General features: G+C 40.2%; 1 protein-coding gene across 4 annotated transcripts in view; it reads right to left on the bottom strand.

Moving 5' to 3' along the window:
* Window positions 1-13,272, bottom strand: part of ATG7 (autophagy related 7) — a 219,893-nt gene that overhangs the window by 147,923 nt on the left and 58,698 nt on the right. For all 4 annotated transcript variants that reach the window (XM_019732654.2, XM_019732653.2, XM_074312982.1 and 1 more), the window contains exons 13-15: window positions 7,891-8,085; window positions 5,918-6,118; window positions 4,109-4,224 (exon numbers count right to left, since the gene is read on the bottom strand). In XM_019732654.2, the coding sequence (XP_019588213.2) occupies window positions 4,109-4,224; window positions 5,918-6,118; window positions 7,891-8,085 (512 nt within the window). The remainder of the gene's footprint in view (window positions 1-4,108; window positions 4,225-5,917; window positions 6,119-7,890; window positions 8,086-13,272) is intronic.

The following is a 13,272-nucleotide window of genomic DNA, read 5'->3' on the forward strand; positions in this document are numbered from 1 at the left end:
ATGTCTGGCACATGGTAAGTCCCTCACTCAGTAAAACACTACAGCGCACTTTCATATTGGAATTTGAAATGGAAAATTTTCCAACCTTATCTTGCTGAGGTGAAGTAAATGCTACTACAATGGAGGAAGGAGAAACAAAAGTGAGGAACTCATTGGGCAGGAGAATGAATACATATCTTCCTGAAAAACGGTGTGGTGTTTGCTTGTGGCACAGAAGACACATGGCACAGGACCTGGGGCCAGCCTACAACCGGGGCAAACATGGAAGACAGACAGTCAGTGTCAGGACTCGCAGGATCCGCTCTCCACGATTTTCTCCCTGCTGCTTCCTATAAGGAGGCCACACTAAACTTAGATGGCAGGGACAGCCAAGGGGGATGGCAGAGATGAGTGGAACACAAAAAAAGCTGCTTGTTTTCATTTAATTCTGGTGTATCCATACTAGTTACATAAGCTACCAACAGTGTATAGAGGCTATCTTTTCAACTGTGTTAAAAAAACTCTGAGTCACACAATAAATAGAACATTCATGTTAATTTCTGAGAATTGGAAAATAAATCCTTCAAAAATTCAATTCTCTCTGTCTGTATTACAAACACCATAGCAGAATCATTTTAAAAACAGTTTGGAGCCAAACTGGCTGAGCTAAAAGCGCAGCTTTACCACTTAAGCGGCTATGCAAATTTCAGCATCTTATCCTCTCTATGCCTCAATTTCTCATCAAACATGGGACTAATAACAGTGCTTTCCTATAGGTTTGTTTTGAGGATTAAACAAGTTAATATTTGTAAAGTGCTTAGAACTGTTTGAAAAATAAAATATAGTGTATTTGTCATATACTCAGGTGTAAACATTTGTTTGATTTTAGTCTGTCTTCACCATCTGACATTTGACAGCCTGGTCTCAGGCAGATATTGAGAGAATCTTAAATTATCTAATGTTTTTTCTTTTTTAAAAAATTTGTTTCCTTTCCTTTTCTTTACTTTTCTCTTCCTTCCTTCTTTTTTAAATTACTGACCCTACTTTAAAAATTAATTTAATCTTTGTCTCACTTCTATTTATTGCAAGATGAACTCATTCTATTGTAAGTGATAAAGTAAGATCTTCTCCTTGCTTGGAGAAGATAGGGTGTCCAGATCACAAATGTGATCATTTTTGTATCTTTAACATAACGTATATATAACGTGTTAAACATATAGACTAAAAGACCCAAAGTCAAGTTGAAACAAAAAACACCAGCCCACTCATTTCTTTCCTCTCACATGCAAACCTACTACACTATAAGTGCTTATTAAATTAAAAAAGATTTTTGAAATTGGTATTTTTAAAAGTGGTATTTTAAAAATGGTAGACTAGGTAGTCAAGACCAAGCCTTCAATTGAGAACAAATAGGAAAGACAAAGTAAAACAAACTTTTGTTTGAAAGCATCAGAGAGTTACCAAGGTAGGGAAGAATTACAGAACCAAGATCTGTGAGAGAAGAGAAACATACAAAGGTAAACCAGGTATTTGCAAGAGAAACGTTCTTCCATCAAGTGACTGCCAACCTCCAAAAGCAGTGGGCATAGGATCAGAAGCGAAACAGTGACTCTGACAGACTCACGGGGTAGGAGGGAAAAACTACAATGTGAGGTCTATCAAGAAGCAGTAACCATGGAAACTATCCCAGGCTTGGAGCTGGGACCATGGGGGGCTACATCCTCAGAGCAAAGGTGAACCAGAAATAGACAAATCCTAATTGTATTTAGTTGTTCTAGGACTGATAGTACCCTTGGCCTAGCAGTGTGCCAGAAGGAAATGTAAGTCACATCATCTTTATAACTTTTCATATATAATCTCCAGTACTCAGTCAAAAATAACCAAGCAGGTTCAGGGAATTGGGGAAATTTAAATACTATACTGAATGATATTAAGGAATTGCCTTTAATTTGTTTTTATATGTGAAAATAGTAGCAATACATTCTAAAAGATAAATTTTTATGAATGAAATGCTATGTCTTGAATTTGCTTTAAAATAAGCCAGTGGGAGGAGAAAAAGGTTGATAGTAGTGTAGGTAAATGATGGTTCACCATGTGTTGGAAATTGTTGAAGCCCGGTGGTATATACAAGGGAGTTTATTATTTTATGTATATATTTCCTTTCATATATGTTTCAATTTGTTTAAAAAAACTACCAGGTATATGAGAAGACTGTATATATACAAAAGCCAAGAAAAACAATAGACAATAGGAAAAGACCCATAAGAGATCCAGATAATAGAAGTATCTGATAAGGACTTAAAAGGAAAATACGATTGAATGTATTCAAGGAATGAAAAAGACCAAATTCTCCATTTTAGCAGAGAATAGGAAATGCATGAAATAAGGTCAAACGGAAATTCTAGAACCAAAACATTCAATAATAAAATTAAAAACCCAATGGATCGTTTTCATATATATTAGAAACAGAAGAAGTGAGAATTAGTAAACTGGAAGATAAGCCAGACCGAAGCAAGAAAAGACAAAGTGATGAAAAACACAGAAGAGAGCATAGGTTGATTCTAACTAGTAAGAGACAATTAGAGACTCAAAAGATAAGGAACATGAGAGAAAGGAGCAGGAGCAATATTTTAACAGATAAAGGCTGAGAATTTTCCACAACAGATGAAAAACATCAAGATATGGATTCAAGAAGCAATAGAAAGCACGATCAGAATAAATACAGTAGATATTAATACATCATAGTCCTATTTTGAACACCAATAACAATGAGAAAAATCTTAAAAGCAACTGAGGGGAGAGGAAGAGGAAGAAAAATTGTATCAAAGGAGCAGCAATGAGATAACACATAATTCCTCAAGGAAGATAAAGGCAGGCAGAGACAATAAGATTATACTTTCAATGTGTTGAAAGAGAATTACCTCAAATCTAGAATTTTATACACAGCAAAAATATATTTCAAACATGAAGATAAAACAAAGACATTTTCAGACAAATATCTTTGTCACTAGCATTTTTAAAGACAAGAATAAAGGGTATTCTTCAGGCAGAAGGAAAATGCCCCTGGCTGGAAGGTTGAACATATAGAAAGAAATGAAAAGTAACAAAAAGGAAAATGTTAGTAAAACTCAATGAATGCCAACAATATAACAATACTATTTTCTGGGGTTTAAAATATATACAGATTTTTTTAGAAAATGAGTGTGCAGACACTGCTGTTTGCCCACCCAACATCCATTCTCTACTTCTGTTTTATCGCAGTTTTATTCAGAGGCAATGGGCCTCGCCAAAGCAACTATTAGGTTGGTGCAAAAGTAATTGCAGTTTTTGCAATTATTTTTAACCTTTTAAACCGCAATTACTTTTGCACAAACCTAATACATTCGTCAGTCTTCCCTGCAGCTAAGAGTGCAAGGTCATGTGATACAGAAGCTACAATCAATGGGTAAGTCTTCCAGGAAAGCTCTTTAAGAAGTGGGCAAGCCCCAGCTGAGCACAACTTTTACCTTCTGGTCATTCCTTTCTTCTTAACTGTAACACACAAGCAGTATCGGAGTCAGAGCACTCATCTTGTGACCACAAAGCGAGAAGCATAAGGAAGAAAGCTACGAGGGGCTGAGTGAATGACAAGAAGGAACTCGAGTTCCCGAAGCCTTTGTATTCGCCCTGGACTGCCCACCTCCCGGCTTCTTGCTGCATAAGAAAGCCCCATTTGGCTGAGTCACTGAAGATGGATCACTGCTACATAGAGCCAAATGCAATTTCTATCATATGTAGTTCATGTGCTACCTTACACATGTTCAGAGCTAAGGAGATCAAAACTTACTAACAGAATAAAAGCATGAAGGTCCGAAGGCCCCCTACCAAAATTTTTATTCTTCCGTATCATCAGTCACTAACTCTAGGAGAGTTCAATTCCAAAAGGATGCAGAAATGTAGCCCCCAACATCACATGACAAGATGTCCCAGGCCAAGAATCAGACCAAGTTTTTTAGCATGGGTTTTTGTTTTTGTTTTCTTTGAGGACAGAAAGAGCAGCACAATTCTCAGGAGAGTCAGACCGAGAAAAGGCCAAGGGAGACACAAAGCTTTCTTTGTTTAAATACCCATCTCTAAACAGCAAACTCACCCTTCTGGATGCTGCAAAACAGAAACCATCAATTCCACTGCCAGAGCTCCTGCAATCATGGCCAGTCCTGGACGGCTCACAGTGCACTGCTGGTCCAAGGTCCGGTCTCTGGTTGACTACAGAGAGAGAATCACTGACATGTGCTCGAAGTTCTATTCCACTCAACTCTAGTCGTCTAAAGCATGAAACTTCTCCATGCTATCGCTATACAACATAACTAAATGCTCACTGCTGGCGACGAACATTCAGCCTCATGTAATATCATTTCTTGCAAGTACCAAGAAAAACAAAATATACAATTTGGGGAACCAAATGAGGTAATGTGCTAAAAAGGATGAGCAGTTATAAACAAATTAAAAATTGGGGGTTTAGCTGCCTCATATATGGAGTTGCATCAGGCGCCCTGTTAACTGACTCAATTCAACTCTCCTGTGCGTGGTCGTTGAGAAAGAGCCACAGAGAGAAATCATGATTTGGTTAGCACAAATGATTCTGTCCTGCTATTTTAATGGCACTAATTCCTCCGAGGGAGATGGGAGCAATAATTTGCTATTCCTGCAGTGCTCAGCTCCTCTGTGCCTCCCACAGTATGGGCACCTTGTGATCCCAGGGCTTAAAAATAAATATTTTTGCTGCAGCATGGCTCCAAACATAAGCCTGCATTAGTTTAACCAAAGAAATCCTAATCTTCCAACTCTTGGCAAATTAAGGGATTGTTAGTGAAATTTTGACTCTGAAATTTTCAGGTGATGAACAGATGTGCCTTTATTGCAAATGACCCTTAATCCTATTAGTTGTTAATAATGAAATAACAGGACCAGCTATGTGTTATAACACCATGATGGAGTTCATGAAGCCATCCTTCTTTACCTAAGAGAATATTTCTCTTTTTTTCTTTATTCTGTGAGGACATAAAAGCCAGTCATCCAACAGAGGGATGAGTTACTAAGGACCAAGTTTTAAAAGAAGGAGAAAATGGAGTGGAGGATACAGAAAACAGCTCTGCTTTGTTTCACTAGAAGCGATGATCTGTTCTGATAAAAGACGATTCCTACAGACGGCCTGGCAGGTGGCGTTCACACTATCGCATCTTATTTGACAGTGTAGTGCTTGCTGCTCAGAGCACTTTCACACTTGACCACCTTGCACTGTCAGAAAAAGTATTCTTCCCTTTCCTACTGGAGTTAGCAGATAAGATACAAGATGCCCACAGTTAAATTTGAATTTTAGATAAACAATGAATAATTTTAATATAAGCAGGTCTCAAACATTGCATGGGACATACTTATGTGGTACTAAAACACTACTCATTATTTGCCTGCAATTCAAGGTTACCAGGAATCCTGTATTTTTCTTTGCTAAATCTGGCCAGCTCTTGGGCCCCAGCCCCATTCTGTAGCAACACAGGGAGCCTAAGGGACTTAACTGGAATTACCCCGTGAGGCAGTGTCCAAGCCCAGACTGGAATCTGGGTTTTCAGCCTCCCCTTTTAATGCTCTCCTCACTAACATACATGGAGACTGTGCTGAGCGTTTCCAGGGATCAGTCTATCCTGTAGTTTCCTTGCTGAGCTTTTGCACAAAAATGGTTTGTTGCTGCATTTTTATTGGTGAACAGGGAACAACTATACACAGCCAATGATGCCAATTAAGGCTCATAGTGGCATGATGCCACACCCCAAACTAGATAATTCTTTTCTCTATTAAAAGACAATTTTTAAATAGTCACAAAGGAAAGAGCTCAGTCTCTCTATCCTAGTGGGCAAGATGGCTGTAGGAAATATTTGGAACCACAAAGAAATCCACTTACATCTCCCGGGGCCACCACATCATTGCAGAAATAGCAGCCAAGTTTGTAACCAGGGATGTTGGCAAAAAGCGACGAGCCCAGGTCGGCAGGTGCCACAGGGTGGCTGGGACACAAGTCCCCAGCCCCCTGTTGCTTAGGTTTCTTCAGGCCGTGTCTCATGACAACAAATGTGTCAAACCCCAAGGCAGCATTGATGACTAGCTGTGGGTTTCAAGGGATAAAAGACCAGAGTTAAGAGACACACACTTGCATTTTAAGCCATGAATAATTTCATATTTGGTCAACTTTTTAAACTTATTTTATAAGTATATTCATATAAATGAAATTAGTTTCTAGAAGATGTTGGTAAAAGCTACCCAGTACTGAGGGCTTATTAAGTGCAAAAGTGATTAACATAAATTATCTCCTTTAGTTTCATTTAAAACGCACAGTAAACATTTCCTACAGATGAGGATACTGAAAGTCAGAGAGGTTACTTCGATGACTTTCTCAAGGTAACTTAGCTGGTAACAGGAGGTGTAAAAAACTAAGTCTCGATAATTCTCACCCATCCTTTCCACCATTATGCTATCATCTGCCACGTCTGTGTAGATTTTTACATAACAGCTTTGTTGATATATAATTCACATCCTATACAATTCACCCTCCAGATATTTAAGGACAGTTTTCTTTTTTTCATTTACCCTATAAGTTTTCTTAGCTGTAATTTAACTTATTCTTCCAAATTTCTGGTTATACCAAAATATATAAAAACCACTGGAAAAATAAAGAAAAATCATACCAGAAAAAAACAAAACAAAAATCACTCACAATATCACAGCCCAAACCATGACTATTAATAGCTTGGGGTATGTCTTCCTGTTATTTTCTTCCCTTCTCTCCCCTTCCTTCCCTCCCTTCCTCCCTTTTTCTTGCCCCCTCTCCCCAAACAGACATAGATATAAATGTTTATATATAAAAACATAATTGATATAAAATATATACAATATTGTATCTTGATTAATTAACATAATGTGTTATTTTCCATGTTATTAAAATTCTTTGAAAACAACCATGAATGGCTGCCTGTTATTCTATCCCGTGTGTGCAACATGATTTATTTAACCATCAAAACTGTGGGCCCTTGAAGTTGTCACTGACCAAATAGTAGTGAACAAGACAAAGTCTTTGCACTCTTGGAACTTACATTTTAGTGTAAGTAGAGTACCCCTTCCAGTGTAGAGTACCTCAAAGGCTTAGTAAAGGATAACTACTACGAGGTATGATCAAAAAGTATGGTGAATGTTTAATTTAAAAAAATTTATTACAGTAAAAAACACATTGCCATTAATCCCCCTCAAAATACTCTTCCTTGCTTCAAACACACTTATCCTGTCATTCGTGCCACTTTCTGAAGCAGTTCTGGAAGTCCTCTTTCGTGAGGGTCTTTAGTTGTGCTGTCATGGCTGCCTCAATGCCCTGAATCATTTTAACTTTGGGGAAGAGCCAGAAGTTGCACAGTGCCAGATCTGGTGAATAAGGTGGATGAGGACACACTGTGGTGTTTTTATATGACAGAAATTACCGTACGAGAAGCAAGGTGTGACATGGAGCATTGTCATGATGGAGGATGAAGTAAAGACACTCACGAAAGAGGACTTCCAGAACCACTTCAGGAAGTGGCAAGAACGATGGGATAAGTGTGTTTGAAGCAAGGAGCAGTATTTTGAGGGGGATTAATGGCAATGTGCCTTTTACTGTAATAATTTTTGCTTTTCATTTAAACATTCACCATATTTTTGATCATACTTTCGTATGTTGGATGATGGTGGTGAGACAGTCTGCAGTGGAAGCCCTTTAGCACGGGGTCACTAGGTCACACAAAGCACATCTCTTTTCTGGAGGGAGGGCAGCCTGGGGACAATTCTCCATCTAGGGTGATGGTGCACTGAATCACAACCAGAGCCAGGAGCCCCAGGATGCACGCATTCTACCTTTCTCTTGCTCGCAGCAATAACAGCAGGAAGCCACCGGCTCTCCCTGGTGTCCATCAACAGAAAGACGACATCATGGCTTTCGATGAGCTGCTCCAGTTGCTCCACATCCCTGCGGGCTTGCTCCAGGGTGACACCGGAGAAGTTCACTGGATGCCCAGGCATCGGGATGCTCATGTTGAACCCTCTGGCATTCTGGGGAAACACCAGATGTGTGGATGTCTGGAGCAGAGGTGTAGGTGATGCCTCAGCCCATCTCCCCATAGCCACAAGCTTGTCTGCATGGTCACTCACACCCAGAAAGTTCTCTGTGCATGATGCTGCTGCTTTTCCCTTTTGCTACCCGTGCCCTCCATCTTCTTCACCTCTGCACCCCAGACCTCCTTGGCCTGTCATCCCAGGGCCCCTAAGGCTGGATAAAGCAACAAACATGTATGAATCCTAGTTCCAAAGTGGGTGGGGAGAACTCTGGAGAAAACTGTATCTCTGGCTCTTTCCTACAATCTGAAGCCAAGAAACATCATCAAAATGCACTCTGCCTGCCCAAATCCTCTCTGTCCAGCCAAGTTGTCACTTTCTACTTGTTCCCAAAACGTATCCTCCCCTCCATTTCCTTAGTGTATAGCATCTCCAATAGTCTTGCCTTAATCTTCTTAGGGGTATATGAATTTTTAAAAAACAACCCTCAAAATAAAAAACCTCTTTTGGCCAGAACATCTCCTTAGGAGTGCGTAGATATTTGGGAGGAGGCGGGATGGGGCGGGCGATAGCAGAGTGTGGGGCTGAAGTGCAGCCTCATTCCCTGCCCAAAAGTAGAAGTTGCCCAGCAACCTTCAAGTGTGGGGGACTCAGCATTTTTCACAGGGGCTTTAGAACTGCTCTATAGTTTACCACTTGCCCCTCCGCTGGCCTCACAGAGTCTTGGCAGATTACCAGTGAGTGACATAAGGGTGCCAAAGATGCTGGGAACATTAACTTTCCACAGAAAAGAAAGTGTTCTAGATTCACAAACAGTACCCTTAATCCCCTTATTACCGCTGGCCTCAGCCAAGTGTGTGAAAACATTGGCTTTTTCATTCATTTGCCAAAACCCCTTACCTACTGGGGAAAAAGGCTCAGGGGGCAGGGGAAGTGGTCTTTTTACAAAGGAAAATCTATTTTGTACATTGTAGCTATTTTCTCCTAATCTTGAACTCTAAACCTCATCTCTGGAATTCAAGAAAGGGACAATAGTAACAACAGCAACAATTTTTAAAAATGAAAAGAAAGAAAAAAGTTGTAAGCAACGCAGGAAAGAATACCAAGCAGAAAGGATTTCAGAAAGAAGAAAGGTTCAAAACAAGTCCATTTTAACAATAAGAACACTACAAACACAACTCTTAGGACCTCAGTCATTCATTCATTCAGCAAATACTGTAAGAAACAATAAGAAAAGCAACTGCCACAGAAATAATAATGATAATAATAATAACTTACTGTCTTATTACAATTGACAAAGCATTTTAAAGGGTAACTTGATCAAAAAGGGTATTACTTAGGTACTGTAATGACACCAAGATTAAAGCATAATTACCCAATACCAATCCTGACCTTCTCAATAACACAGATCCTCAGCCACATCCACTTTGCTCACCTAAATAATTCTCTGCTCGCTAACATTTCAGCCAGCCAACCTCTGTAGGACTGGCACTTGGCCCACCATACAGGTCCACATGCCCGAGGCTGGAATTCAGCAAGTTTCAACTGCTGAACTGCTGATAGTTTGGCTGCACGCTAGAACCGCCCAGGCAGTTTTACAAATTCCTAACGCCAGGCTTTTCCCCAGACCATTTCAAATGAATCTCTCAGAGTAGGCCCAGCAGCTATCAGTATTTTCTAAAACTCCCCAGATGATTCAATTGTGTAGCCAAGGTGAGGTATAACTCACAGAAAGTGAAGTACACAGACCTCAAGTGCGCTGTACAGTTTAACGGGTTTTGACAAAGAGCAGATCAACCACTGCACACACCTCTCGGGCTACAGAACATTTCCATGACCCCAGAACCGTTCTCCTGCCCCTTCCCAGGCAATCCCTGCTACTCCCTCCACCTGCTGGGACCACCACTGTTCTGACTCTGTAAACCTTCAATCAGTTTTGCCTATTCTAGAACCTCAAATACATGGTATCCTGCAGTATACACTTGTTCGTGCTTGGCTTCTTTCGCTCCGCATGTTTTTGAGGCTCCTCCATATTAAGCATCAATAGTACATTCCTTTTTGTTGTGTGACTGTACCTCAATTTGTTTACTCACTTTCTTAAGGACAGCGCTTTGGGTTACTTCTAAATTTTGGCTTTTATGAATAAAGCTACTATGGACATTCTTGTGTAAGTCTTTCAGTGTATATACCGTGTTTCCCCAAAAATAACGCCTCGCCGGACAATCAGCTCTAATGCATCTTTTGGAGCAAAAATTAATGTAAGACAGGGTCTTATATTATTTTAGATAAGACCGGGTCTTATAGTAAAATGAAACTGGGTCTTATATTAATTTTTGCTCCAAAAGACACATTAGAGCTGATTGTCCGGCTAGCTCTTATTTTCAGGGAAATATGGTATACGTTCTCATTTCTCTTAGGTAAATATCTAAAAGTGGAATTTTGGGTTCATTAGGTAGATGTATGTTTAGTTTCATGAGAAACTGACAGGCTGATTTCCAAAGTTTGGCCAGCAAACTATGAGTTCTGGCTACTCGACAAACTGATAACACTCAGCATTGTCAGTCTTTTTAATTTTAGCCATTTTAGTGAGTGAGGAGGGATATGTATTTGTGGCTTTAATTTATGTTTCCCTGGTGACTATTGATGTTGAGCATTTTTGTGTTCACTGGCCATTTATAGAACTTCCCTATGAAATAAGTGCCTGTTCAAGTCTTTTGCCCCTTAAAATGTGGTTTGTCTGTCTTATTACTGAGTGGTGGGAGTTGTTTATGTATTCTAGATAAAAGCTGTTTGCCAAATATACATACATGAGTATTTTCTCAGTTTTTGGCTAACCTTTCCATTCTCTTACTGGCATCTTGAGAAGCAGACGTTTTAGATTTTAATGAAGTCCCACTTACCCATTTTTTCACTTATGGTCAGTATTTACTAGGTCCCAAGAAATCTGCCTATCACAAGATCACTAAGTTGCTTGCTCCTAGAAGCTTTGCAGTTTTAGCTTTTATGTTTAGTTCTGTGGCTTTACTGGGGTATCACCTAAGGACTCAGAGTATTCAATGGGGCCTGTCCCTTCTGGATAGGTGGGACTCCAATGTCTCCCCGCCTCGCTGGAGCTCTGGTCTCTCCATTCTCACAGCAGGATGGTGGTGCTTTTTGCCCAGCCTTCCTTACAGAGTCATGTCTGGAGCATGTACAACTTGATATTCAGTCAAAGACTCAAGGTGCTGCCTAGAGAGTTTTCTAGAACTTCTTCTCTGTATAGCTCCTATATGTCTGATACTCTGGCCTGCAAATTCCAGCCACCTTAGCTGCTCTGGACTCTTATTATCAGTTTCCTCAGCTCATCAAGACCAAGAATATCCCATGGGCTCTGGCATGGGCCAGTAAGTGCCTTCATGCAATTGGTTGGGACAAACATTCTTTCTTTCCCGTTTGTCTAGGATTACAGTCTTCCAATGCCTGTAGTTCCTTGTCTAAAGAGAGTCATTTCATATATTTTACCAAGGTGTAAAATTGTTTATGGTAGGAGAACTAATCCAATATTAGTTACTCATCAGGATTGGAAACAGATTTCCAGAGTTGGATTTTAAAGCCTTTAGTGTGGCTCATAATCCTACATTTTATTGCCTCACCTTAAAAAAAAAAAGTGACCTCAAATAGTCATTTAATTTATTAAAGGTCACTTTTTTTTCTATTCAATTAATTCAACCCCAAAATTAGGCACAGTATTAGTAGCAGAGCAGTTCTGTTCATGTCTTGTTCACTTAGGACTAGCCTTTTGGTCATGGCCCGGTCTAAGGAAGGTAACGGATAAGTATTTGTTGAGTGAAAAAAACTACACTAAATTGAACATATAGAGAAAATGTTCTTTCCTGGTAAGCCTGGCTAACCAATAAGTGAAATAGTTTCACAAGTATTTTTCATGAATTTGATGAATTACACCTGTACTTTGGTGGGTTCTGTACATTACCTATTGTTACTTATATATAAGGCTTGAAGGATAGAAGTCTACGAGGCCTGGCTCCGGAGCTCAAGGATTTCATAATCCAATAGAGAAAATTGAGTAATATGACATAAGTACTGAGGAAGAGGCTAGATCCTGGTGGGCTGATGTTTTCAAGAAAAGCTGACCTTGATCTCTAAGGGCCAGACGTGGCCCTTGCTTCTGCCCCAGCCTCTTGTCTGCCTTCCTTGACCTCCGTGCTTCACCCAACCTGGTTTTCTTTCAGTTCCACAGAAATTCCATGCTGCTCCCTACCTCAGGTGTTTGCACAGACAGCTCTGCCACCCTTAGTCTAGCTAACTCCCACTCATCCTTCAGGACTTAACCTCCTCAAGGAAGTCTAGCCTAGGTCAGGGCTTCCTGTTAAACAATCTCACACAACTGAGCTCCTGCTTCGTGTATATATTACACTTATAATTATTTGTGAAATTAGTTGTTAAAGACTATCTCACCCACTAGATTATAAGCTCCAAGTAGGTGAGAGGGAACTTTGTCTGTCTTGTTCCCGGTCCCTAGCACATAGTAGGCCTTAAATATTTGATAAGTAAGTAACAAAATAACAACAAATAAATAGGAGGAACTGCACTGGCTCATAGACAATGGCTAGGATTTGGGCAAGCCAAAATTTCAGGCAACAAATAAGTGGCAGAGCTCAGATTCAAAGGCAGGTCTGTCTAGGCCCCAAGGGGAGTTCATAACACTCTTCAGTGATAGACTGGATTATTCTTCTCAACGACGCACTGCCTCCCTCTAACAGAATTATATGTCCATGCCTTTGCCATATGACTTTGCAGGACCTCCACTAGGAAGGCGGAGTACTGACCGAACCCACTGACTTTGGCTGTGGCCATGATTTGCTTTGGCAATGGAGATGGAGAACACTGCAGTGTCATTACTGAGCTGGGACGTTAAGAGGTATAGGCACGGTAAACTTTCACCAGCACTTTTACACTTCCACCTTCTACGGTAAGAAGAGCAGGACCAGATGGCTGTTGGTCCTTGAGCCTAGATTTTGAAATAATGACATATACAGCAGACTGGAACCTTACTCGAAGCCTGGAGTCCAGCCTAGCCCAGCAGCTAAACCACAGCCAACCTGCAGACCTGTGAGCACGAAATAAATGTTTATCATTGTAAGCTACTGAGATGTAGGGATGTGTGATACACAACACTGTTGCAGC

Source organism: Rhinolophus sinicus, linkage group LG10 (genome assembly GCF_036562045.2).
Source record: "Rhinolophus sinicus isolate RSC01 linkage group LG10, ASM3656204v1, whole genome shotgun sequence".
NCBI lineage: Eukaryota > Metazoa > Chordata > Mammalia > Chiroptera > Rhinolophidae > Rhinolophus > Rhinolophus sinicus.